Below are 27,501 nucleotides of genomic sequence, written 5' to 3' on the forward strand. Positions count from 1 at the left end.
GAATGCAGCATGTTTTCTTTTTTCTACTTGTTTTTTAATTTGTTTCTCAATTGTTATTGAGGTTTTTTTTGTGGTTGTCAGAGGGTGAATGTAGGAATAAGCCATTGGATGCATGAGTACAAGGATGAGTGACAGAGTGCATGTATGATGACTTATTGAGTGCCTAAGCCCAATCAAAGTCACACAAGGCACTTTCATTTATAAACTAGATCTATTGGTATTGTCAATACTTGCCAATAAGGAAAAGCACAGATTTCAACAACTTTCTCAATGTTTTTATAAACCAGCCACCTCCCCATGTATAAATGACACTGGCCGATGATAAACATTTAGGACAAGTGGTGAATTGACAGACATAGCATTGGTAATTAATTAATTTTCCCACGTTTGGGCAAGAAATGGTGGGATCAAACTCTTAACCTAGTTTAAACAAAATAATTGAAATCTCATACAGCCAAAGTAATATCAGATGCATTACATTATCTGTAGTTGGAGTTAAATTTGATAGACAATGGTTCAGATGACCAATGTTCAAATTAGAAAATATATAAATGTTTACATGTTTTACTTGTTATTGGGTCTGCTCATCAACTGGTGTAGGTGTGAGGTAAAGGGTGGAGCCTCGGAAGCATCTATAAATGGCATAGCTGCTTCTGAAACTCCACCTTTTAAAAAGAAGATTCCTGAAGGAGTCTGGCAGGGGAAGGAGCACAGTGGAGACACCACCAGTCCTTTACCAGCATAAAAGTCCTGTGCAGAGTGCAACACCTGCCTATCTGTAGAGCCTTTTCTTAATTCTCTTGACTGTTCACTACAGTTGCTTGTAAACGTGTTGTGAAAAGGTGGAAACTCCTTGCCCATGTCTTGCTTATACCTATTGTTGGTATGTCCCAGCAGCCAGTAGAGCTTCTTCCTTAATTTTTATTTTTTTTACACTAATGTTTTTAGTTAATTGTGATGCTTTTTTCGGAGTTTAAAATGGTAAAAGAGTTGCTATACAGCAGGCATCTCCAGCAAGTAGCTTGTGAGCTACTAGTAGCTCGCTAGCTAACTGTGAGCAACTCTCCTGTGTGCAGCCCAGTTTAGTAAATCAGAAGCTTTTTTTGTTGAAGTTAATATATGTGTACCAAAAATGGAAAGCATGTATTTGAGACGAAAAGGTATGCATTCTCAGAACTCACTAGCTGATGTTTGGAGAAAAATAATTATATTTCCAAAATATATTTCATGCAGCACCGTGCAGACTTATTACTAATACTACTGCTTTGATACCAAGGGCTCTGCAGCTATAGCTGTTATGCACTACCCTAGTAGAAGCATTCCACCTTGATTAAGCCTTTTTTCTACATTGCCGGCAACCCTGCCTGATGAAATGAGGGGATCACTGGCTCGTAATCTTGCATATGGTGGCCACAAATATAATCTTTCCCTGATGCCGTTGCCATTACAACCGTTACAACATTAGGAGTTTGGGATGATTTTCATTGAACATAAGTAGTTTTTCTTACAGAAAAGGATGGAGACCCAGGATATAAAGCGTGTGGACACATTGCAGAAGCTGCCAATCTTTCTCACCATGTACAACAGCACAGCTGGTTGACAAAGCTCTGGGGAAACATGTGTTTATGCGATCTTTGTGCGTCCCTTTGTGACCGGTGTGGCTGTCTGTATAGTCCATCACGTACCTCTTGTTTTAGAAGCCTGCCTCGCAGAGGCTGCGATATTCCTAACTTCACTGGCATAGGCTGAAGCTGCCTGATGTTTATAACATCTTAAGCTGGAGTAGACTGCGCTCAACCTCCTGCACCAGATTAAGCCACGGGGTCTGTGAGAAAAAAAAAGCATGCAGCAGGAACAGCAGAAAGCATGGTTGTGGATGGCAAGCATAAGGGCATTCCTGACATCCTCCCAAAAAATATGGAAGATGTATCCCATTGTGGCTGGGCCCCTAGCACTTCACACCCATTACTTTCCGTCAGTGTCATGATACTTTTGGGGATACAGTCTTTTGAGGAGACCACTATCAACGGGTTACATGCAGGGTCTTTTTGCTCTGCAAACATTGGTATGGGATTCCACTGGGTAATCAAAAGCCTCGAGTAAAATTCCTGTAGGGAACACTTCACAAGCACATCATGCCAGGGCACATTAATTAGCACAACAGTTATGATTTGCCCAGTATTAATGAAGATCAAGTCGGTGAGAATGGTCTCTTGGGCTGACTTGACTCTACTGCCTCAAATGTGATAGATATGAAGGTGCCACACAGATTCAACTCGATAAAACTTTACAGCCCTAGTATTTGGCGGTAAGCAATGATTAAAAACCTGAATTTGCACACATTACCCATCTGTTAGTTGAAAGATCCGCATTTCTCCTTATTCAACAGTAAATTAAAATCTATCATTCGATTTAGATCTGTGGTGTAGTTATTTCCAAAGGCCATAAAGTCTACAGGTGTTTTGGCCTGGTAGTGTTACCATTGAGAATTCTATGGCTGTGAAGAAATGGCATACACCAGTTAGTGCAAACAAGTATACATATTCATTAATATCAGTTAACCTTCATCAACACCTGCGATGTGAACGAGTTTAAGGGAATAATATTGATTGAAATTACACTGAATATGATAATGCAGATATATTAAGTGTCTTATAGAAACATCCTGTATCCATTGTAGTGAGACCCAAACTTAAGAATAATTTCATGACCTGCTAAATCAAAATTGTTGATTTACCAAAATGAGACTGAGGCAATCTGTTCGCACCCATCACTTCTAGTAAGATATTTTAATCAAAGCTGAGGTGGTGCATCGATCTAGAAGATCAACCTCCTAGTCTTCCACACAGGAGCACTGCTCCATAAAGTAAACTACAAAAAGATGATCGGCACCCACCATTCAACCAGTTAAATACATGAGCCTTACACAATAAATGAATTGTAGTGCACAGACTCCATCGTGGTTTTTCTAAAAGGATTACTTTTTTCACATCAACTTGTTCTTTTGAAACCTTCTCTTCCCTGTAGCTAACTTGTTTCGTCCCTTAACAGAAACATCTTCAGGACTTTGTGTTGTCGGCATATGTATCAGCAGCTGAAACAGAGACTCACAGCATGTTTAGTGTGATCTATAGCATTCTTTGACCTTTCCAAGATATCAGGTCTTCTTGTTCAATTTGCATCCAATATCTGCTATTGGCGGCACCACACCACTTGCCAGCTAATAACATATACAGGCTCAGATGCTTACATGGGCTAGGATATAACTTTCTGATGACCGTTCCAAAAAGCGAACTGTGGAATTAATATCCTAATATTGGCTACAAATTGAACAAGAAGACCTGATATCTAGGAAATTGTCAAAGAATGCTATAGATGGATATGGGAAATTAATGAGCCTGCACTACTTTTTGTGTTTTTTCTTTGCTGTTCTTGTTTTTGTTTTATTCAATAAAAAGATTTTTAAAAAAAGAATGCTATAGAACATGCTAACCTTGTTGTGAGTCTCTCTGCTTCTTGGCTACAGGGAAGAAAAGGTTTTAAAAGAACAAGATAATGTGAATAAAGGAATTATTTTAGAAAAACCGTGATGGAGTCTGGGCACTATGTAATTAATCTATTGTATAATGCTCATGTATTTAACAGGATGAATGGTTGGTGCTGATAATCTCTTTGCAGTTAAATCAAAATTGTTGCATGAAACAAAGTGTTAGAGCAGAACACTGCATAAGAAATGGGCTCTGTTGTTGTGCCGTTAGTAGGGATTCAGTTATACGTTCTCACTGAGGAGATAATAGTTAGAAACAATCTGTCCTTGTGTTGTTGCATGTTAGTATAGCAAACTCGTTCACGCTTCAGTGTCCTGGGGACATCTGTCATTGTTATTAAGTGTAAAGGGATGGTTCATGGAGGCAAGGCATGAACAGCCAAATTTGCTACTTCAAATTTTCATGTACATATTTTTGTGCTGTTACAATTTACACAATTGTCTGTTGTTAAAAATAGTGTAAAGGGTTTTGTTTTCAAATATATATCTGTGGTGTAAATCTTGTTCAGTGCTAAACAAAGATAGTGCTAAGTGGCCATCTTATTCAGGTTCATTTCTATCATTCGAAAACTGTACTCTCATGGCTCATAGTAACCCTGTCGGGTCCCTTAGAGGACATTGTCTGTTTGCAGACTTGTTTTAGATGTTCATCTTCTTACCAGTCAGTTGATGCCACTAATCATGACCATTAATGTAGAGCTTTGACTGTCATAGTGTGTTAAAGGACTGTTATGCCGTGCACATATGTTTGCTGGTATTTACATTTTGTCTAATGCTTGTGCCGTTGCCCTGTTGACGGTGATCAAACTCGTATCTGTAGACATTAATTAAAGGAAGTTGTATGCGAGGACATTATGGAGTTAAGAATTCAGAAGAAATCTGCTGAGGGTGTATAAATAATTGTAGAAAATGTTACCAAGGAATCCATTGTAAAGGATATTTTGAGCCAGTGGGCCACACTGGCATTCATTTTTGGAGGCTAGCACGTATTTATCCATAACAAGCTTTGAATCAGAGCAAGAGAGAAAAAAACACAAATGGGGAAACAAGGGGAAAGAGAGACAGATAAACAGTGACAAAGGGAGAAAAAATAACCTACAAGAGTGAGATAAAGAAGTAGAGTGTTGGTTGCGGATTAAAGAAGCAGGAGATGAAATCAAGACTGCTCAGCCTTGGTCCTCAGCGCCCCGACCTTCCATAGCGCTGGCCATGGTCTTCTGAGCAAACCTTTGGGCTCTGGCACTTAGTCTTTTACCAATTAAGTACTGAATGTCTGATATGCTGGCCCCTAATGTTCTATTTCATATCTTCTAAAACATAGGTTTTTGTGCGCTAACTTTGGCCCCATTGATGGAATTGAAGTACTACGTGAAAGTGATTTGTGCGCATATTGTGTACTAGTGATGTATATGTACGTGACTGATTGGCACAAAGGAGGGTCAATGTAGGATTGTTGGTCTGTGATGTGGTGCTTCCAATCTTGCTTATTTTGAATACTTTGTTGTGCAGTCACACGTAGACATTTGATAGGCTTAAAGTGTATAGTTTTAAAGTTGTGGTCCCGTGTATATAAAGTGATGCCCAGACCGGCTTAGTGACCCTAGACCATGTAAACTGCAGGTAAAACAATCAGTCATGGTATTTTCAGTAAACATGTTAAGCCGTATCCACTATTTAACCATGCATTTGTAAAACAATAGGTTGTGTACAACAGTCTATCAAAGTGTTTGTGCACTCTTGAAGTTCTTTCATCAGTGGACTCAGTCCTCAACAAAGTTGTCAGACTTTATACATCAGTGCTTTGAAACCTCTCTGTATCCATAAGCACAGAAGGAAGTACAGGGCAACTAATAAAGGACTTTTAAGATTTCAGGAACATCTTAGATTGAAGGCTAATACCGTAGTTGACCCAACACCTTCTCTGGTTATAGTCCACCAGCTTGCTTGCAGTTTTTGGTTCGTGCTATCATCGAAACAATTCTTTTTTCTTAGACTGTTTTTCTGTCAGATGTCGAACAGCATTTAAGTTTTACTTCAAAACCGATTTGAATAATTTGAGCTTTTCTCTTAATACTTTTCTGTGTATAGATTAGAGACTTTTAAATGCATGAAACTAATAAAATAACTATTTTAATTTGCAAGAAAACTCGATGAAATGTTATGGTTTAAGTCGGCAACTTATGCCAGCGTTGTTAATAACAGATTTGTTTTCACTTTTCACAGGACGAAGATTACGGGGGAAGGCCTTCTATAACGTCAACGGAAAGGTGTACTGTGAGGAAGACTTCCTGGTAAGTGATGCGCTCTGTGGCCTTTTGAATGCAGTCTGGGTTTACTGAGGGCTTAGTAGACAATGCGGTACTTGGCCTGGGCTCAGGTGGCAGCCATGAGCCAAGATATTGTGCAACGGGTTCGAACCAGGTTCAAAGGGTACCTTACCAGAGCAAATATTGGTAGCTTTTAATCTTTCAAATACCAAGAGTGAACATCTAAATACTGGTATCGGCGCCAGCTTGGACTAACCCTCTTGTGGCCCAGCGCAGCCTTGTGGTGACCATGGCACAATACTGCCGATGAGATACATTCGACACATTCGTTGTTCAGTTCCTGAGAGTGTAAGAGATGCGCTACTATGAACTACATCAAAGGTCGTTGTATTGGCAACCATGGCTCTGAGAGGAACTGTGTTAAACCTAGAACCATGCTGCCTTTTCCTCACTCGCCCACACACTGTAATGCTTTAGAGCTTGTTTCCTTTAGTTTGTCTGTATGCGGACCAACGCCCATGCCACTCACCCACAGCTAAAGCAGCAAACCTTTGTTTTCATTAACCTAACGAATACTTAATACTTCCTAAAACCTACGTTTTAATTCGATCTCTTTCCTAACTAAATCCGTGTACAAGCCTTTCTAATTATATAAAATAGATAACTATGTTGTAGACTGCACCAGTTTTGCAGCATGAATCAGTTTCTGGACCCACATCCTGTACATTATTCCACAATCTAGGAGTTGGGTCTGGAATGGTCTCTTTTTAGGTTGACCCTGGGCAGCGCATGTGCCTCTGCGAAGCATGCAGTATTGGAGTATAGGCTTGAAGCCCCGCCCACTCTCCACCCATATTTGTCATTGGCTTGTGTTATTGTCCTTCGTACATGCTGGCTTCTGATTCGTTGTTAGTCCCTCCTTAGTACCGCCTTGTCTTAATTTGTAACCTCCCATGAGGACTGGCCCTTTTACTTCGGTTGTTACACGGTACGTCTTATTTAGTCTGTAAGCAATACTTTCTTTTATAAGTTTCTCTTACTGCAGGCACGACATGCTTTCCTGCGGCATTCAGTGCGCCATGCACGCTTTCACTTTCCAAGCAGCCTGGACACATTTTGTTTTTTAAAATTTAATTACTATGGCGTCTTTTTCACGTTCATCACTATGCACCACTTGTTGTTGATTTATTCTTGCTCTCACCAGCAGCAGTCACCAGTCCCTCCCGTCCCCTCTTCCCAGCTAAGCCTCCAAAGAGAGCAAGCCGATCAAGCTCCCCCCCATGCCTACCTCTGGCCTTACAGCACTATGCCAGGCAAATTGAGCACTCTCCCTCCCCATGCTCTGGCACACACAGTTGGGACAGAAAGCTGGGGAGCTGGAAAAAACAGCTGCAGCCCTTCTCTGGCTCCGAGGATCTCTTAATCGCTCTCAACACAAATCCCCCTTTCCTGATTTCTGCCTGGACAGGCTGGACGTGCGCGGCTTCACGCATTCCCCGCTAAGCTCATAGCAAGCATTTTCAATGCAATAATTTGCATATTAAATGACAGCCTTTTATTTATGTTTTAAGAAATCTAAATGAAAAGGCATTGTGATTTAACAATGCCAATAGATCAAAGTCTCTCAAATCCGGGACCTATTGCATTGCAAATGCTTGTTTGTTCTTTTCTTTCTGGGCGTCGCTGACCATCATTTGGTGGTATGTCCATCCCCTGTGTGATGTCAGACAGTGCCCCGGATGTTCCTATGCGTAGTCACGATCTTCAGATTATTTTTCCCGCCGTTAGGTCTGGAAACAGAGGAGCTCCAAAATATTTGGGAAAAAATCCAAAGTTTTTCAAAGAAAACAACGATTCGCTGAAACCACCAAGAAAAGACGCTGAGAGAAGGAGATCCTTCACTCTCCCCTTCCGAGGGGAAACCCCACTGGGAACAACATTGTGGTCGGAGAATGAGGCAAGGTAGGGGACATACATCAGCCGCCACAAGTTTGCACAGAGAGAGCCCCATGACGTCTGCAACATCTGTCTGCCAAAAAAGCACAGATGGGGATTGTGAAACCTGCACTTCAATAATCCTGAAAACCTTGAAGGAACACAGAAGAGACAGGCTGGAATCCTACCACGCCAGCACTAATAAAAGCAGAGATGGCCCACAGCAGACATGAAATGGCCAGCTATGAGGACGACCACGGCGAGGAGGTAGAGATAGTCCAAGGAGGATCAGATGTCAAAATCCTCAACACTAATGCAGAGAATAAAAACAGGCTGAGAAGAAAGCGGCAAGAGATGCCATAAAGAAGATCCATAAGGTAGACAATAGCAAAAGCACTGAAAGGTCCAGATCATTCAACCTCTGAAAAAAGATCCTAAAAGGCAGCCTCTGCGTTGGTTAAAACGTCGACCGAAGATCAGCTGAGAGCAAAAGATGTCCACAGATCCCAGACCAGGGATACCATTGTCTGCAAGACAAAGATGATCCCATCCGCTCGAGAGAGCACAAAAAGAAAGAGCAAGCCTTGTGAGATGGCAGAACTGTTGATGCCGAAAAACAGGCCACTGCCGATGCTTGGTGCTGAACAGAGGGCGCAGGAGGTTGAAAAAGAGAAGGCCCAAGGCAGAAATACCAGTGCTACTTCAGCAGAAGAAGGAGTTCAACTCCTTTAAAAGAATATCGAATTCTGCCAAAACCTTAGAGTGGCTTTTCGGGCGAAGAGGAAGAATTGGCTCTGGAAGCTCAAGCGACACCTGAGGCCCATGAGGAAGAACCACAAGAGGAGTTGTAGGAGCCTGAGTCACTCAAAAGAGGAACAACGTTCGACAAGGAATCGTGGGTCGACCTCAAAACAGACTCCACTGAAGAGTAGATGGAGAATTACCCCTCAAGGTCATCACCGCCTGATGACCTTGCGATGTATAACATCATCATAGGAAGGCTGCCAAAATGTATGTGGCACAACTAGAAGAGGAAAAAGAAGACTCATGTTTCCTGTTAGAAACTTTAATGCCTGCGAACAAGGGGAACCTGTACCTGCCAATGCTTTCCAGTATTTTTGATCAAGGGTCGAAAAGAAATACAAGCCCTCGACACGGAACCCAAAATACATTCAAGGTAATGTGCATGCAGACTCCCGTCATTCTGTCTTTGTCCAGAAGGCGCACTAGCACCCATACCTCCACCGGACCACCACCTGAGAAGGGAAGCAAGAGGCTTGATCTGGTGGGTAAAAAGATGGAGAGAAGCAGCGACACTGTGGCTGATTGCCAATTCTAATGCCCTTGTGAGCAGATATGGACATCAGCAATGGGATGAGATGGAATCCTTAATGCAACACCTTCCTGAGAAATACAGCAATAGAATAAAAGCAGTTCTGCAGGAAGGACAAAATGTGGCCCACAGTTGCCTAAAGTCAGCTCTAGATACAACAGACAATACAGCAGGCAGATGTGCACTCGAACAACTCTCAAGACGCATGCCTTACTAAGAATATCAGGATTTAAACCATAGGTTCAAGCATCTATCATTAACTAGCCTTTCACAGGAGAAGCCCTATGTGGTCAGGCGATCGACCAGTCCTTACAGCAAATTAAAAAGGACAGCGAGATAGCTAAGGCCATGGGGGCTCCACAATACAGAAGATTTTTCCGGCGAGGCGGAGACATATGCCGCAGACCAATGAGCAGAACACACATCCCATTGGGCCAACAGCAGCAGCCAGCACAAGGGAGCTCACAGCAAGCCGCGCAACAGTCCACCTGCCAACAGTGACAACAACCAGCAAGACAGTCCTTTCATGTTGAGGAAGGGGGAGAGGACAAACTCCCAGAGGAGGAGGAACCTCCAGCACATTACTTGCTCATAGGCATAGACCCCCACAAAACACCAGTATGAGTAAGAATATGGAACTATCCACAGGAGTGGGAAAAGATTGCCACCGATAATTGGATTTCAAACTTGATACCTCATGGATAGTGCATAAAACTGGTCCAGAAACCACCCCAAATGCCTCCAAAACCAAAAAAGTTTGAGGAAATGAAATAAAACAACTCAGAAAAGATGTCAAGGAACTCTTGCTAAAGAGAGCGATAAAAATCGTACCCATAAAAAAAAGAAACCAAGGAAATTATTCACCATTATTCCTGGTCCAAAAACAGGATCTCACCCTACAAACAGTTGTGGACCTCAGATTCATCAACAAATGTATCCGCCCACAACACTTCAGAATGACAACTCTGCAGTGCGTTATACCACTCTTAGAGGGGAAACTACATGGCCACCTTAAACTTAAAGGATGCATACTACACATCCCTATGAATTAAGGCCACAAAAAATACCTATGATTTGTACAAGAAAAAGTACACTACCAATTCAGAGTTTTGCCATTTGGAATAAAGTCAGCACCAAGGTTGTTTACAAAATGCTTGCGGCAGTTGCTGCATACCTACGAAGAAAGTGAATACATGCATACCCGTACCTAGACAACTGGCGGGTGAAGGCAAATTCTAAGACGAAGGGCAAAAGGGACATTCGAACTAATTGCAAAATTACAGTGCCTAGGTTTCTCCATAAATTTCAAAAGGTCATCAACACAGCTGGAACAAGTAAAAGGTGTTCCACTGTGCAACACTGAACTAAAAAAAAACACAGCACAAGCATGCCCTGTTCAGAAAAGGGTCAAGTCAATGACAGAGCAAACTCCCCCTTACCAGAAGGAACAGCCGCTGACAGTGAGGCGAGTTATGAAGCTGATGAGTATGATGGCATCATGAATACCACTATTAACACATGCAAACCTACACATGCAACCTTTTTAAGAACTGATCTGCAATAAATGGTTACAGTCCGTTGGGAGGATCTTGTGGTTGCCACTTCAAAAGTAAAAAAAGATCTAGTGGTGGCATTAAGGAGACCTTTCAAAACACCAACTCATAGTGACAGTCACAACGGATGCTGAAGCACATCAACGGAGATGAAAACAGTGTTCCTAGCTCTGAACGCATTCCAGACTCGTATAACAGGCCAGACCATTTTAATACAGACAACACAACAACCAGGTTCTGCCTGAACAAACGGGGAGCAACAAAATCGTTCACGCTGAGCAAACTAGCCAAAGAAATATAGCAATGGGCAATTCAAAGAAACATAACACTACAGACTGTCCACTTAACAGGAAAGGAAAACACTGAGGTGGACAGGCGAAGCAGACAAGAAAGCAGCCCGGATGAATGGGAGCTTAAACATCAAACACGAGTGAGTGTGTTCCATACATGGGGGAGACTAACAATAGACCTGTTCACAACACCAAAAAACGCAACACGGCGGCACTTTGCGTTCAGGTTTCACACCCCCTATCAGAGGGAAATGCACTGTCAAACTGGTTAGGGAGATTTGCCTAGGTTTTTTTTTTTTTTAGCAGCAATTCTCCTGATCCCAAACGTAATGGAGAAAGCCAGACCACCATGGAAAAAGCCCATCCTCATAGCCCTATAGTGGGCCAGACAAACCTGGTACTCAGACCGGTTGGAGATTTCCAAGGGACAAATGATTATGATCAAGACAGAATTGGACCTGCTGGTAAAGCAGGAAGGGAAGATGTACCACCCGGAGCCAGCTACACTGAACCTAGCGGCCTGGCTCCTTAATATCTAGAGTTTACGCATCTCAATCTACTGCCCAGAACAATGGAGATTATTAAGGATGCAAGGAAAACTACCACTGGGGAGTGCTACGCAACAAAAAGGAATACATTTGTACACTGGTGCAGAAGAAAGAATTATACGGAATCAAGAACAAAGCAAGAAACTGTATTGACTTAACTCAGCTGCTAGACGCTGGGCTAACTTACTCATCTTCAAAGGTACACATAGCTGTGAAAGTAGTATACACCAGGGGTACATCATGCAACATCTTCTTCACAACATCTGTTGTAACAAGCATTGGCAATGTAATATGTCTCACATTTGTTTGAGTTGGAGCTATTGGCGTTGTAAATGGCAATGTCTTTTACCTATGTGTTATGGAGTGTATGTAATTATGTGGGATGAATTGTTAGTTGTGAAATTGTGTGGAGTGGATTGTGTCGTGGAATTGTGTGGCATGGTGTACAGTGAAAATATGTGGATAGTAATTATGTGGTATTAAGTGTACTGGAATGATGTGGAGTGGGATTGTGTGTTATGCAGTGTTATGATGTGGAAGGGTATTTTGTGTTCTGGAGTGGTATGTAGTGGAGTTTAATTATGTGCATCACATCATACAGCGCCTGGGCAAAGTTTTCACCTCAGTACAAGGATAACAATGAATTACAGCTATTAGCAACTGGAAGCTTACCATCCAACCTTTTAGAAGGTTTTCCCACTCACTAACAGGTAACACATTTCCGGATTTTAGTAACTTTTGATCCGTTTGATCTAGAAAAACGTTTGGTTTAAAATCTGCAAATTCTGTAGGATTTTGGTTTATGTGGCAACCCCATTATTATGTGAAAAATGTTTGTACCCCGGAAAGGCATAATTCCACTGGCCCTGGCAATGAAGCAGCAACTGAGTAGTGGGCAGTAGAAACCAAAAAGAGTGCTGTTCTATCGAGGCAGCCAACTTTTACAGTAGCATGTGTATTGCACTGGGGAGCCAGTTAGATTTTACACACACTTAGTAGAGAATGCAGTTGGGCTAAAAAAGTATTTCTAATTAAGGAGAGGACAGTCTGCATTCCAAGGCCCTTTGCCCACAGACCGGTCTTCGTTTGATACTAACTGCCGGATCTCTTCGCAGCACATGGCTGAAGGTTTTTACTAGGGAAGACCACTTCAGGAGAAGACGAGATCTGTGGGTCTGTAATGTGCTGGTGCAATCTTAATTATAACACAACAGAATGTGTTTAAAAATAAAAATGCTATTTAGGAGATAGCTGAACATGTTTTTTTAAATTTATATATAACTTGTCCCAGAGCCGTAAGCGAATATGTAAAGTATTTGTGCCACACTTTACAGTAAAGGAAATAATACTAGTTAGCTACCAATTTTTCAATATTAAACAATTTGGTTGGACTTATTAATGTTTGAATTCTGAAAATAAAATGTTGGTCACTGCTGCGCCTCAGTTTTGAAGCACTGTTTCTGTGCCACAGGCATGGACAGGAATTTCCAAAGGGGCTAAACATCAACATATCCTACTCAACAGACTGCAATTCACCCCTTGCACCAGGCAGATGCTGTCCACGCTCTGTAGCCACACTAAACAGGGAAGAAGGTAGTGTGAAACCAGGCAAAGCAAAAGAAAGCCGCACAGCCTCCGGAAGCGGCCACCACGATTTAAGATGAAGTGCAGCTGCCATGAGGCGGGTGCCGTGCTAATCTTAAACAAAACGTAACAAGCGGGTGCGTGCATATAAAAAAAAAAGGCAAACCTAAAACAGTGTGGAGTAGATATAAAAAAGTTTCCAGCTTCCTCATCACAAATGTGCTGGGGGGAGAACGTTTAGCATGGCAACGCTGAACACGCAGCAAACACAAGCAGTAAAAAATGATTAATAATAAAAAAAAAATGATTAATAATAGCATTTTGTTTTTTTTAAAGATTCATACACATTTGGACGCTAGCAAAGAAAACTGAACAAAAAACATGCTGCAAGGGGTGGGAGGTGGTGTTGGGGAATGGCTCTGGGATATTAAGTGACCTGGGGGCTGCACCGTGCGTCAGTGAGGAGAGAGCTGAAAGAAAAAGTGGTGCACTGAAACTAAAACATATGCCCAAAAATGGAAGGATCCATGCATCAGGAGCAGTCTGCAGGGTGGAACAAAACAGCCTAAAGCCGGGATAAAACTTTACTATTAACCAATGAAAACAAAGGAATTTGTAGAGTCAGACAAAAAAAAACAATGGAAAGTGCTGGGCGTGTTCAAAGTCCATAGAACTGAATACCACATGTCTTGAAGACAGCGCATGCGCTGCCTTGGCAAGACCTAAAAAGGTTCATAGAGTGGGCTAAAAATATCTCCCCACCAACATCAATCCCAGGACCACTGTGGAACTTGAACACAGTGCTTAATCAACTAATACCCAAACCCTTCAAGCCTAAGGACAGGTCGGACCTCAAATCACTCACATTCAAGACAGCGTTTCTTATTGCAATCACATCACTATGCAGAGTTAGTGAACTACAAGCGCTAACAATACAGGAACCATATCTGCAAATACACAAGGACAAGGTAGTTATGAGAATTAACCCACTGTACCTACTGAAGATATTCACCAACTTTCATATCAATCAGAGATTTCAGTTGCCCACTTTCTTTAGAGACAGAAAACGTCCTACACACTTTGGTTGTAAGAAGGGCTTGGATGTACTACTTACAAGAAACAAAGAAGTTCCACAAAGGAAACCAGTCATTTGTCTAGTTTGCAGAAGAAACCAAACGGAAACCAGTTACTTAGGGAACAATCTTAAAATGGATTGTAGAAACAATACAAACTTGCTATTCTACAGTGGGAATAGCGTTACCCACACTACCTAAAGCCCACTCTGCAAGGACAAAGGGCACTACGCTAGCATTCCTCACAAACGTACCCATTGACGCCATATGCGCATCAGCAACATGAGCATCAGCACAACTTTGCAAAGCATTGCTGTGTGGGCATTCAAATGAGCAAGGAGACACCGGTGGGACAGTGTGTTACAGCACCTGTTTGTGAATACTTCCTCATTCCATTTCAATTAACCCGCAGGAAGGGCCACCGCTACATAATCTTATGTACAGCATGTGAATGCAGAAAAGGATTCATGCTGCAAAACAAAATGGTTACTTACCAGCAGGAGTAGTTTTGCAGTTTGAAGAGTTTTCTGGATTCACACGCGGCTCACCCGCCTCCCCAGAAACGGGAGATATCGCGATAAGAAGGGGAGAGACTGATAAGTCAAGGGAGTATACTACCAGAAAAGAAAAAAGAATCGGAAGATGTCATCTGCGCACAGGAACATCCAGGGCGCCATCTGATGTCACACAAGGGATGGCCATACCACAAAATTGTAGACGACAATGCCCAAAAAGAGACTTTTCTGGACTCAACCACTAGATGGTGGAATAAGGCACAAAATGTGAATCCAGAAAACTCTTCAAGTTGCAACACTACTCCTACTGGTAGGTAAACAATTCGTTATCCACCATTGAACAGAGCCGGGCATTTAACCTCTCTTTCTCCCCCTTTCTCAATTAGTTTCTTTTGTAAGATGATGCTGTCCTTTCGTACACTGTGCCCATTCGAACAGAGAATATTGTAGACAGTTTAGAATGTGACATTTGTCCACTTGGTAGTACGTGGCTCCTTCAATCATTAATTTACTTTGCAAATGTCAAGTGAAGTTACTTTAAAAGTAAAGCAAGGCTGAATGTTCTAATTTGCGATGCAAGTCAGTTTTCCCTTCATTTGATACCACTATGGGGTACATCCATAGTGGTGAAAAGATCGAGTTGTCTGCATGTGAGCAGACAGCCTCCACCCTCATTGCGTAATCATCCTCCCAAACACACATTCGTCAACACTCCTGATCTTCTCAGAGTTATTCCTGTATATGGTACGCAAGAGTGATTAACTTACATTTTGTTTTCACACACAATGTTGTAAGTATAGGAGGAGTGAGCCTGGATTATGCTGTGTGAATTTATTTTAGCCATCACTGGTTGCAGAAATGAAATTCAGCTTAGATCATCTGCTGAGTGTCCCCAAAGTTTATGCCGCTTGATTTAGCAACAGAAAAATGGCTGAATGATACTCCGCTTCTTGTACTTAATCTAAATGCACATCATGGTTTTAAATCCAGTTTTCGTATCAAACATATTTGCTTTGCTGAGTATCTTTTGCTTTAAGAGATCATCTACCTGAAAGGTTAACATTGGTTTCATTTTTAAGTCGAGCATAATCGTGCATGCGCTGTCTGTTGCAAGGCATATTGTGGCTTACATTACTTACCATTAGTTGGCTTACCTTTTCACTCTCAATGTCTGCTTCATATTTGTATGAGCTTGTCATTCTTGTTTTTGTCACTCTCAATGATCATTGCCTCTTCACAATCTTTCACTGGCTGGCATCGCTGGTTTCAGTGCTTGTTTGTCAAACACAATTTTGTTTTGTTAAGCACTGCAGTGGAATTGGTGTATTTGCAAGCCATCTCCTTCTTGTGTGTCTCTTCCCCCAGCACTCTGTGGTGCTCTGTTGTCTAACTGCTTCTCCCCACCTTCCTCCCTCTTGCGCTAGTCGGTGTGCTCCCCCCCTATGGTTTCCTCCCACCTGGGCTCTCTGTGTTGCTTTCCTTCTATCTACACCTTCCGTGTTACTATCTTCCAAACCCGTGTTCCTTTCACTCCTGACCTCCCCTGTTGCCTTTGTGGCCCCTCCCATTTTGCTTTGGCATTCGCCCCCCACACACCCCATGTTGGCTCTCTGTTCCCTCCACCAACCCCCGTGTTGCTTCCTTTGCCCCTAGTTGGAAAAAAAAGCTTTATCCTATGTTTTTTAAAGTTACCAATCTAACTCTGATCCATAACTAAAAAGGAAACAAAGCGCTGCGTCCTTATGTAGGTGATGCACATGCCTGCAAAAATGAAGTGGGTGGCCGCGTCAAAGGCTTTTGTTTTTTAGAGTTCTTTTTGTCTGGTTTTAATTTTATCCATGCTGTACAGAATCGCAGGTGCTGTGCAGCGTGGCTAAAAACTAATGAGAGCCAATAAGTTCCAAAGACGCGAACTCTTGGCTCTGCCAATAGTTGTTTGTTGATATGAATGGTTTTTACGGTGTGCCTTGTGCAGTATACGAGAAAGTAATATTGCTAAGGTCATAATCCTACTTAGCAGATCATTTTAACTTGATCTTTAAGGGAAGCAGAATATGAGTGTAGTCTTAAAATGTTTGTGTGCAGCGGACTGGTTTCACTTTCTCAGAATGACAGTAGGTGTCGTGAAGTTATACCCCCAACAAAAAGCCAGGTGCATGTTCTTAATCTGATACATGACATGAAAATGATCTGTATGGCAGAACAAGTGGGTCGAATCGTACTAGTCACTGCTAGAGCTCTTAAAATCATAAAAGGGCAACGAGTCACTTACTCTGAAAACATGCAATAGATCCAGCGTTCATGGACATTGGATGTCTGCTGAAAAGATGTTGAGCAATTGATCTTTTTTTTTGTTTTGTTACATAGCTCTTTTTCCATAGATTTGTTTTGAAAACCTAGAATTAACCAACTAGACTGGGAAAGAGATAGTCTATAAAAGAGACTGAGTATTTTCTCAAGAGAATGTAAAAATATGTTTTAGTTGCCCAATATGTATAAAGAGAGAGACTGTTGAGTCCTCTTTAGTGAGTGCTTATTTTCCTGCAGGGCATTCCATCACGTTAATATCTAGCTTTCCTAGTGAAACGTAATTTCTTAAGTCCTCCCTGTTTTAGAATGTAGCCCTGATTGGAATAAGGAAACCCATTACGTCATCCCCTTTACCAAGGAAATAGTATTGCTTCAAATGTATGCCTTGCAGGAATTTACAAGTGCTTACAAAATAGGCCCGGAAACAATACTCGTGGGAAACTTCCGTGAATTCCACAGTGGCATGAGCAAATAAACCCACATACCTGCGAAAACTTGAAGAGAACGTGCACCTTGATTTATTAACTTTTTTTCTGGTAGAAAAATGTTTTCCATTCCCTACACCACCCTTTTTATGGATGGGGCACTCCCTTCCCACCTTGGAACACATTTTACTCCCGCGCTTGTTAGGATAAATTACCAGCCTTTTTCCAGGGTAGGAGTCAGTTGGAGAGGAGTTAGTTGGTCAATGCCTTTTAAATATTCAGTTTGTGCTTGTGCATATACTCCTAGGGTGTTCCAGGTGTTGAACTACCACTTCCCACACAATTCGGCCCCCTGTGAACAGAATTGCTCATACAAAAATATTCATGTAAATTAATTTCTTTTATAAGTGAAAAACCAACTTTTGTACTCGTACGTCACACTTTGAAGCATAAATCGCCTTGTGAATCGAACCCATGACGTTTTGACTCTGACAAGACCGTGCAGAATTCATCCAGTTGTGAAGTGTAAAGCAGCGGTGGATCTAGTGCTTCGTGTATGCTCACAATGACGGTAAACAAGGGTCCTGAGGCACTGTGAGAGGAAGTGACTTGTTGAGGAATTTCACAAAGTCATCATGGGACGAGGATACAACGGAGTGGTCTTGTGGAACCTCCACTGGCAATCTAGGTGCTGGATTACAAATATAATCTGGATTTATTAACCGTCACAGATTGTGAAAATGAGCAAAAGCCCAAAAATAAATTTGCCAAAGCGTTTAACAGGACACCTCCTTAAGGTAAGCAAGAGAGTTATTGCACCATTGGAACAATGGTATATACCGAATTTTGCAACAGTCAGAATTGCATCATTTCTAAAATGCTGGTCGCATATTTAGTGTCCTACAGTTCTACACTTAACAGGGGCCATTCATAAACTGAGCCTGTGAATATTCAGATATTTGACCGAAATAGAATCCTGCTATATATTCGGCATTCGGTATATTCAAAAACACGTCCTAATCTGAGGATTGCTAAAATCCAGACTCTGACATAACATGGGACCTGGGATAATCAGAGCATCAAATGGGAGGAGTGGATATTTATAGGGGACACCTCGATTAATGAAGCATTGAGTCCAAGTCCACACAGACCTTCATTGCACTCTATATGATTTGTTTATGAACTCGAACAAACAAACTCAGACAGAGAGACGAGAACAATTGGCGATAAGCGATGACGAAGTTAGCTCCTTCTGCAGAACTGGCCCAAGAAGCCAAATAACGCTATCCAATCTTTTTTAGTTAAAGGGCTCCAAGCTCATACTGTGCATTTCTTCTAGGCCCCTCCTTCAAAAGTGAGTAGAATGTAGTTGATTGCAGCAGGTGACTTGAATTTATTTTTGTGTATTGGTATAATTGCAAAAACCAAAGGAAATGATGAACGGAGTGTTGAACATTGCAAACACTCACCCCCAGTCAACTGATCTGGGTTTAATCCATCACCGTTCTTTAGCCCACTCTGCCACCCCAGTTCAGACATGGCCATATGCAAATCAGTCTGACCCTGTGCCTCATGGGAACAGTCCAGCCCGAACTGCCAAGCCATGTCTTCCCTGGACCGGAAACAAGCTTCCTAGGACCGGTTTCTGGCATTTCAGCCGTCTTCAGCCAGGCTTGCTTGAATCCAGTGGCAAAGTGAGCAAGGGACTCACGTCTGAGCATACCCTGCCAACTTATGGCGAACAAAGCAAAAACCAAAGGAAATGATGGACGGAGTGTTGAACATTGCAAGCACTCACCCCCAGTCAACTGATCTGGGTTTAATCCATCACCGTTCTTTAGCCCACTCTGTCACCCCAGTTCAGACATGGCCATATGCAAATCAGTCTGACCCTGTGCCTCATGGGAACAGTCCAGCCCGAACTGCCAAGCCATGGTATTTAATTGCGCCATAGTTATTCTATTTTCAGATAGTGACAAAGAAGTTTAAATATTTGCACATGAAGCTCCCTAGCACAAACCTCTTGCAGCCTTCATCTTTTTGCAGTTCATTTGTTTCCAAAGAGTGTATTTGCGCAACTGACGTAGTTATAGCTGTCAATTATCATCTTACCGTAATCTTCCTTGATACGACTCATGGAAAAAAGGTCTCGCTATCTCATACTTGTCTCAATATTGTTTCGAGAAGTAAGTTTGTGGGACTCAAGTACACATATGGTGTAAAGACGTATTGTTGTGTTGACCCATTGTCTTGTCTGGAATAGGAACCATTATGTACATTATATGTCGTCCATTTCCTGACCATTCTGATAAAGGCAGGGATTCTTGCTAGTAATGTGGTGTTGTAGTAGATATATAGCATGTGTCTGGGGTATTCTGTTTCACTTTTACAACATATTTAATTTCCATTGAACGGCTTCTCATTTTTACTCTGAAACTAAAATATTTATTTCGAGATGAAAGCGAAAGCAACAATTTAGATGTAACCTCATTATAAACTATTTATGCAATTGAAATAGGCACATGTTTAGCCTAGTTGTTATTAACGTTTTTGTAATGAGGACACTATCTGCCTAACTCACCTTTCCAACAACGTATTAAACATTTACCAAACCCTATAATTGAATTTATTTATTTTTTCTTTGCCATCATATAAGGCCCCAATTAGATACCATTGGGGTAAACTAGCAATTTAACACTTCCTTTGTACTGTAAGATCCAGGGCGTACGCCTTCGTCATTCCGCAAATAAGAAGGGTTCATCCTAGGTCTTTTACTATCCTGTGCCAAGTTCTCTCATTCAAGTATACCAGACTTTGTTCTCCTTTGTATGCAACTCCTTATATCTACTTTGTGTGCAGTTTTTACAGACTGCAGTCATTCATGTTGCGTAGGGGCCATTTCATCATCCATTTCTTACAAATTTCACGTATTACAAATAAGATTAAATATATCATCAGTCTTTGTTTCTCTTGCAGCATCTCATTTTCCTATTTTGTTGTCACAGAGATAATTAAAATGTTGCTTACCTCGATCTATTGTTGCAGGATTATGAATAAGAGTTTACTCACATTCCAGCAATAAATTCTAATGCAAGACATCTTAAAATATAAATATGCAGGTCGTCTACCTTCAGGGAATCACTTTTTTGGCACAATATTACATCTTCATGCCTAAACTTGGACTAATATTGGGGAGTTCAGTAGATGCTGTGAAGTGTTTTCTCCAAGTTTTCCCCAAGTGAGACAGATTTGCTAGACACATATAGCATGTTCAGTTAACCTCTGGCAAGCCTTCTTCCCACAGTTGTTCCACTGGAAGCATTCTATCTTCAAGCACCTCACATAATCCTGCATACAGTCCTCCGTCTTCTTTCCTCCTATGCACAAATTCTTGTATGTCACATACCATTGCTCAGCAAGAGCCCAACTAAATCTGTGGTTTTCCGAGATTTTACCCAGGCGACATAGTTAAATCTTTAAAGGGTGTTTTAGTTAGACCACACACATTTTCTCAGGGTTCGATTCCATATGCCTCAACAATGTCACCCACTAAGGCCGGCATTATATAGGGGAATTCTTGAGACATCTTGTAAACAAACCGGCGTTCCTGGTGACTTCCAGATTGATTGCGATTGGCTAGAATACAGGATTCCTAACACCTTACTAACGTCAAATCCCTCCTTTCCTGCTACTGGTCAAACTTTGAGTTGAGCGTTTTTAAAAAACATTGGCAGAGGCACAATTATAAAAAAATATATATATATTGCTAAAATCCAGCATCATAGCTCTAAATATTTTGTAATTGGAGGTCCCAACAAAGCTGAATATCTGGCATCACTAGTCACACTTTTAGCTGCATTCCTCCGCTTGTTTCAGGATAATCAGATACTTCCCGATACCCATACAAAACTGCTCATTTTACTTGGATCTGTGCTAGGGTTTTTATGTTGAATCCTAGGCGGATAGAGTAAATTAAAAAAATATATATATAATATATATTTTGGTAAAGTAGTCGCTTGGGGGTTTTCGGCCATGCATAGTTACCTAAAGATTTAAGTGTTTTGAATTGTTTATTATCCTTGATTAGATTCCTCTGAACTATTCTATAAATCTAATGAGTAATCACTCCACGTAGCCAGCAGACAAATGCACAAACACGAAACCTTCGGTCAATCCCTCAGATAGGTGCAGGGACAGCATAATGATCAAGGTAGTTTGGCCCCAAGAAAGCACTCAGGGGTATGCACACCCCTGAAACACCAGAAAGTCAGATGCCACATGACTTAGGAACATATAGCCAATCAGTACACAGCACACACAGTGATCACGCATTGGCCATGCCACACATCTGGACACGTTACCCACTGGCCACATTGTGTCCACGCAAGGTCGAGGCCCACCTGTACTTTCCACCAGACAGTTAAAATTTATGAAACCTTTTTTCGGGAGGAGCCTAGCGCTTGACCAAGATGGCCACGTGAGCTTTGAGCTCCCGGGACCCACGCGCCCTCCGTCGATTATCCTGTCTTAAATCCTGTTTTACATGCACGGCATCCCGCAGATGACTCATTGCTGAGGCGATTGATGCTGCCCGGGTTCGGATCGCCCACCGGTAACCGGAGTTGTGCACGGCGGAACATTGAGGCCTATCTCCGAGGGATGCCAGGGGCTGGCGTTGGCAGGATGCCCGGCCACTAATTGAACAACAGCGGCCTGGCGAGGGGTGAACTGGCGGACGGAAAACGCCGTGCTTTCACTTTCACTTTCTCGCCCTTTGTTTGCCTAGGCCCGGGAGTGCCTCCTGATGCTTCACTATCCTCTGGATGCCTTGCGCCCTACTCTGACTGGTTATTGCAGATCTGGCTTCTCCTGTTCCCTCTGACTGAGAGAGGGTCGTCTCTTTGCACCGGATTGCTCTGTGCCAGAAATGTCGGGTAAAGCAGAGGTGGATAAGCTGAAACCCAAGGCTACCAGGCGGGGAGCCTATACCCAATCCAACAATATGGATCGCTATGCCCAGCAGAAGGGATCGCCTGGTGGATCGGGCCAGTCGCTGGACGTACAGAAAGCTGCCTCATCCCCGACCTCGGAGCTCTCGTTGCAGGATGTCATGGGTGCGCTCGAGGGGATGCAGGCCTCGATTGGGAGACAGTTTGATGCCCTGGCGCATAAGGTGGATACTATCTTGGTGGATGTCAACCTGATCCGCGCGGATTTGGGCAAAACCAATGAGCGGGTTAAGTCCCTTGATCTCAAGACCACAGGCCTTGCTGATGATGTCTCGGAACTTCAGACCGAAGTTCGTAAGCTGCGGGCCGAGAACGACCTCTCCGCCCGCCGGCTGGAGGACTTTGAGGGCCGGGCCAGGCGCAACAACGTGCGCATTATTGGGGTCCCGGAATCCTCGGACGAGATCTCCGTAGATCTGCTCGTGGAGGACTTGGTGCTTAACCATCTGAAGCCTAAGGGCCTTGGGAAGTTTTTTGCAGTCGAGCGGGCTCACAGAGTTCCTGGCGGGAGGCCCAGGGCGGGAGCCCCTCCGAGACCGATTGTCGCCCGGATCTTTCACTTCCGAGATCGGGACGCTATCCTGCAAGCATCGCGGGTGGCGGGCCCGGTCCCTTTTCAGAACGCCTCAGTGAGTTTCTATCCTGACTTCACCCAGTTGGTGCAAAGGCAAAGGCAGAGTTTCCTGGGGGTGAAGAGACGTCTTCGGGAGAGGGATCTGAAGTACGCTATGCTTTTTCCTGCCAGATTACGTGTGGTGTATGAGGACCGGACTTTCTTTTTCGAGTCGCCTGCCATGGCCGGAGACTGGTTGGACGCTTTGCCCCGGCGACGGACTGGCGGGGATGCTGCCACAGACGTGGAGGGTGACCGGGATGGGCAGGGTTGATGCCTTTTGGAGCCAGACTGACTTGTTTTGGTCTCGGACAATGACTTGCGCTGATTGCAGTAATACGGAGGGTTGCGGGAGGAAGATGGGAGATCTTTCCTCCCTCAGGGTACTTTTTGTAGTTTTGTGTTTTGGTAGGGCGACAGGCACACTGCAAGTTGGGGGGGGGCTTTGTAAGCTGCAGCAGGGGTGCAGGGTGGGGGGAGAGTTGGGATGTTGGGGTTGTTGTTGGGGGGGTTTGTTTTTGCAAGGCGTAGTAATGGTTGTTCAATGGTGGCTCTTCGGGTGGGGGGTGGGCCTCTTTGTGTGTGGGGATGGGGGTAGGGGCTTAAATATTATTAGCTGGAATGTTAATGGCTTGGGAGATCGTATTAAGCGGGGGATAGTCCTGCAGTTCTTGAAACGGTCTTTGCCGGATGTGGCCCTACTGCAGGAGACACACCTTATAGGTAATACTTGCTATGCTCTTAATAGAAAAGGTTACAAATTCATCGCTCATTCGGGATTCTCCTCAGGCTCCAGGGGTGTGGGTATCCTGGTTAGAGCTTCACTACCTTTCGAGGTGGACTCCACCATTGTTGATGATAGGGGGAGGTTTGTGGCGGTGGCGGGGAGGTGGGAAGGAAGAACGTTGGTGTTGGTTTCGGTTTATGTCCCTCCTGCCCTGCAGGCCTCCACGTTTGCAGATCTGGGTAGGGCCTTGTTGGACCTCCCGGAGGGTATGCTAGTGGTGGGGGGAGATTTTAATGCTGTCTGCTCTGGGTTGCTGGATAGGTACCCGCCTAGGGACACCGGGGGGGGGCTCAGAAGTGGCTTCCAGACTTTATAGATACTCTCGGCTTGGTAGACTGCTGGAGGCTCCGGCACCCCACACAGAGCCAATATACCTTCCACTCTGGGGCGCATGGTAGTCTCTCTCGGATTGACTACTTGCTCACTCTGGCTGCGCATGCCTCATTGGTATCGGAGGCTAGGCATATGGCGCGGGGCATATCTGATCATTCGCCAGTGTGGGTCCGGCTGGATGTCGGCCGCGAGGGAGGGGGTAGGGTTGCTCCTATTAACCCCTGGTACTTTCGTGATCCTAAGATGCGTAGTGCGCTGCTGAAGACAGTTGATCACTATTTTAAGGACAATCAGGGTTCCGTTGACTCGGCTGTGTCGTTGTGGGAAGCATTTAAGACCGTGTTGAGAGGGGAGGCCCTCTCCTTGGTAGTGGCCGCCAAGCGACGGAGAGATGGCGAGGTTATACAGGTTGAGGATGAGATTGCGGCTTTAGAGGTGGCCCTGGAGGGGGAGGTTACAGCGGCCTCACTGCATAATCTGAGCTTGAAGCAAGCGGAATATAGGGACCTGGTGGAGAATGCCGCCAAGACCCTCAGTAGGGAACAGCAGGGTCGCTTGTACGATGTTGGCGATAAGGCCGGGAAACTCCTTGCGTGGCTGGATAAAAAAGAACGTGTTAATAGAGTGGTGCCGGAGCTGACGAGAGAGGGGGGAGAGGTGGTTGTTGATCCCGAGGGTATAGTACAGTGTTTTTCGGATTATTTCCGTATGGTTTACGCCTCGGTTTCGGATAGGCCAACTGAGGATTCGTGTGACCTCCTGCGTGACATCGCTCTGCCCTGCCTTTCTGACGTAGATAGAGATGACCTCGATGGAGATATAACGGTTGATGAGGTGGCGGGTGCTATCCGTGCGCTGAACTCGGGCAAGGCCTCAGGCCCAAATGGTTTGCCGATTGACTTGTATAAGCTGTTTCCGGATAGGGTCGCTCCTCACCTGCGCGCCATGTTCGTGGAGGCGCGGGGGAGTGGGTCCCTTCCGTTGGACCAGCGACTGGCGACGATTGTTGTGATACATAAGGACGGTAAACCCCGGGACAAGTGTGCCTCCTATCGGCCAATATCACTCCTTAATGCCGAGCCGAAAATCCTGGCTAAAATCCTGGCGGGCCGCTTGGTCCGGGTACTTGGAGACCTGATCCACCCTGATCAATCGGGTTTTATCCCGCACCGTAACACTGCGTTAAACCTTAGGCGCCTTCATGGAGTGATTGCCAGGGCGAGCACGCTGCGAGAACCAGCTATTGTGGCGTCTCTTGATGCCACAATGGCTTTTGATACGGTGGAATGGGCATATCTGTGGGCTGTGCTTGCCAAGTTCGGCTTTGGCCCTGGCTTTGTGAGCTGGGTGAGGTTGCTTTATGAGGGTCCCCTTGCGAGTGTTGTGGTAAACGGGCGGGCGTCGACTCCGTTCCAGCTGGGGAGGGGCACCCGGCAGGGTTGCCCCCTACCGCCTTTGTTGTTCGCCCTTGCTCTCGAGCCGCTGGCGGCGTGGATACGCTGGCACCCGGATATACGTGGACTTAGATGGTCGCCCGATCACGAGGACCGTATTTCGCTCTATGCCCATGATATCCTGTTATATCTCGCCTCGCCCAAGAACTCGCTTATAGTGGTTTGTGACGTTCTGACATCTTTTGGTAAGAACTCTGGTCTTGTCATCAATTGGAGTAAGTCATATCTGTATGTTCTGAGTGGCGATGTTCCACCTGTCCCGCGAACTTGTTCGATCCAGATTGCCCAGCAGGGTTTCTTGTACCTGGGGATTTTTATCTCCACTGATTCCACTTTGCGGTATGAGAGGAACCTGCTCCCTCCCCTGGCACGTTTGCGGCGGGATGTTGCGGGCTGGCGGAGGATGCCGATCTCCCTCCTTGGACGCGCCGCCTTGTTCAAAATGATGTCTCTTCCCCGTTTCCTCTACGCCTTGCAGAATACTCTTGACTGGGTCCCGGCCAGTTACTTTCGGGAGGTCGAAAGCCTCCAACGATCGTTGTTGTGGGATGGGCGGCCGCGCATAGCGATTGCTAAGTTGACACTTCCGTGGTACGACGGGGGTATTGCGCTTCCGGACATTCGACGTTATTACTGGGCCACCCAATTGAGCGCGATTAATCATGGTTTCTATGGTCCGGCTCTAAGCCCCGGCTACGCCATGGATCGATGGTTGTTGCGCGGCGGAAATTATCACAGAGCGTTGTACTCGAGGTCGCTGGACTCGTCCCTCACAGGGCCCACTGGGGTGGCGGTGCGGGTGTGGAAGTTGGCGACTGACTCGCTGGGCTGGAAGGATAGGCTCACCCTTGCTACCCCGTTGTTTGACTCTGAAAAATTGGGGAAGCTTTGGCATACAAAAGGCTTTGAGAAATGGGACTTGATCGGTATCTCCAGGGTTGGAGATTTGCTGATTAAGGGCAGGGTGAAGTCCTTTGAAGAGTTGCAGAAGGAGTATGAGTTGGGGAAATCCGAGTTTTTCCGCTATGTTCAGGTGCGTCATGCCCTGCGGTCAGTTCTCGTGGAAGTTGAGAAGGTGCCTGAGTCCTCTCCATTGGAGGGCCGGATCCTCGATGGCCATATGCCAGAGAGTACGATCTCTCTTATTTATAAGAAATTGATTAATGTTCGGGCTGACCTGCTATTGGGGTTGCGGGATCAATGGACTAGGGACGGTCTTGAGCTGGATGACGAGGGCTGGCAGTCTGCGGTTTCCTCTCCTAAGGAGGTCGCGATTCCGTCGCGTCTGCGGCTGGTGCAGCTCAAAATACTCCTCAGAGTCTATGTTACGGGGCCAAGGCTGGTTCGTATGGGATTTTCTGAGGAGGGCTTATGTAGGAGGGGCTGTGGTATGGTGGGTACCTTCCTGCATATCATTTGGGAATGTGGCGTCATCATGGAATTTTGGAGGAGAGTCCATGCGGTAATGGGGGAGGTGACGGGCATTGTTATGCAGCCGGAGGCGCGGTGTTGTCTCCTGAATGTTTGGGGGCCTACTGATCATGATGAGGCACAGACCCAGTGGGTGACTCTGGGTAACATGGTGGCTAAGCGAGATATCGCGCGCCTGTGGGGCTCCGCGGGACCCCCCACATTGGCTGCGTGGATTGAAAACATGGACTGGAGTATGTTTAGGGAAAAGACAGTATATTGCGCTAGAGGGCGCCCTCGGAAGTGGCATGCCATTTGGGGGCGGTGGAACCAATATAGGGGGGGCATATGTCTTGCCCCTGATCTGGATCCCCCCGAGGAGCAGCTCTCTCCTTAGCATTCTTTCCAGCTCTGTATATATTTTTGATTGTTAATTGGCTTATTGGGTCTCTGCTTTTCCCCTTTTCCTCTTATCACAGCACTGTGACTGATAGACGAGGGGGGTCCGGTCTCCC

The 27,501-nt window shown here is 44.5% G+C and overlaps 1 protein-coding gene across 1 annotated transcript in view; it reads left to right on the top strand.

The window, feature by feature from the left end:
* Positions 1 to 27,501, top strand: part of WTIP (WT1 interacting protein) — a 424,743-nt gene that overhangs the window by 196,672 nt on the left and 200,570 nt on the right. The window contains exon 3 of the mRNA XM_085639776.1: positions 5,771 to 5,838. Within this exon, the coding sequence (XP_085495902.1) occupies positions 5,771 to 5,838 (68 nt within the window). The remainder of the gene's footprint in view (positions 1 to 5,770; positions 5,839 to 27,501) is intronic.

Source organism: Triturus cristatus, chromosome 12 (genome assembly GCF_964204655.1).
Source record: "Triturus cristatus chromosome 12, aTriCri1.1, whole genome shotgun sequence".
Lineage (NCBI taxonomy): Eukaryota > Metazoa > Chordata > Amphibia > Caudata > Salamandridae > Triturus > Triturus cristatus.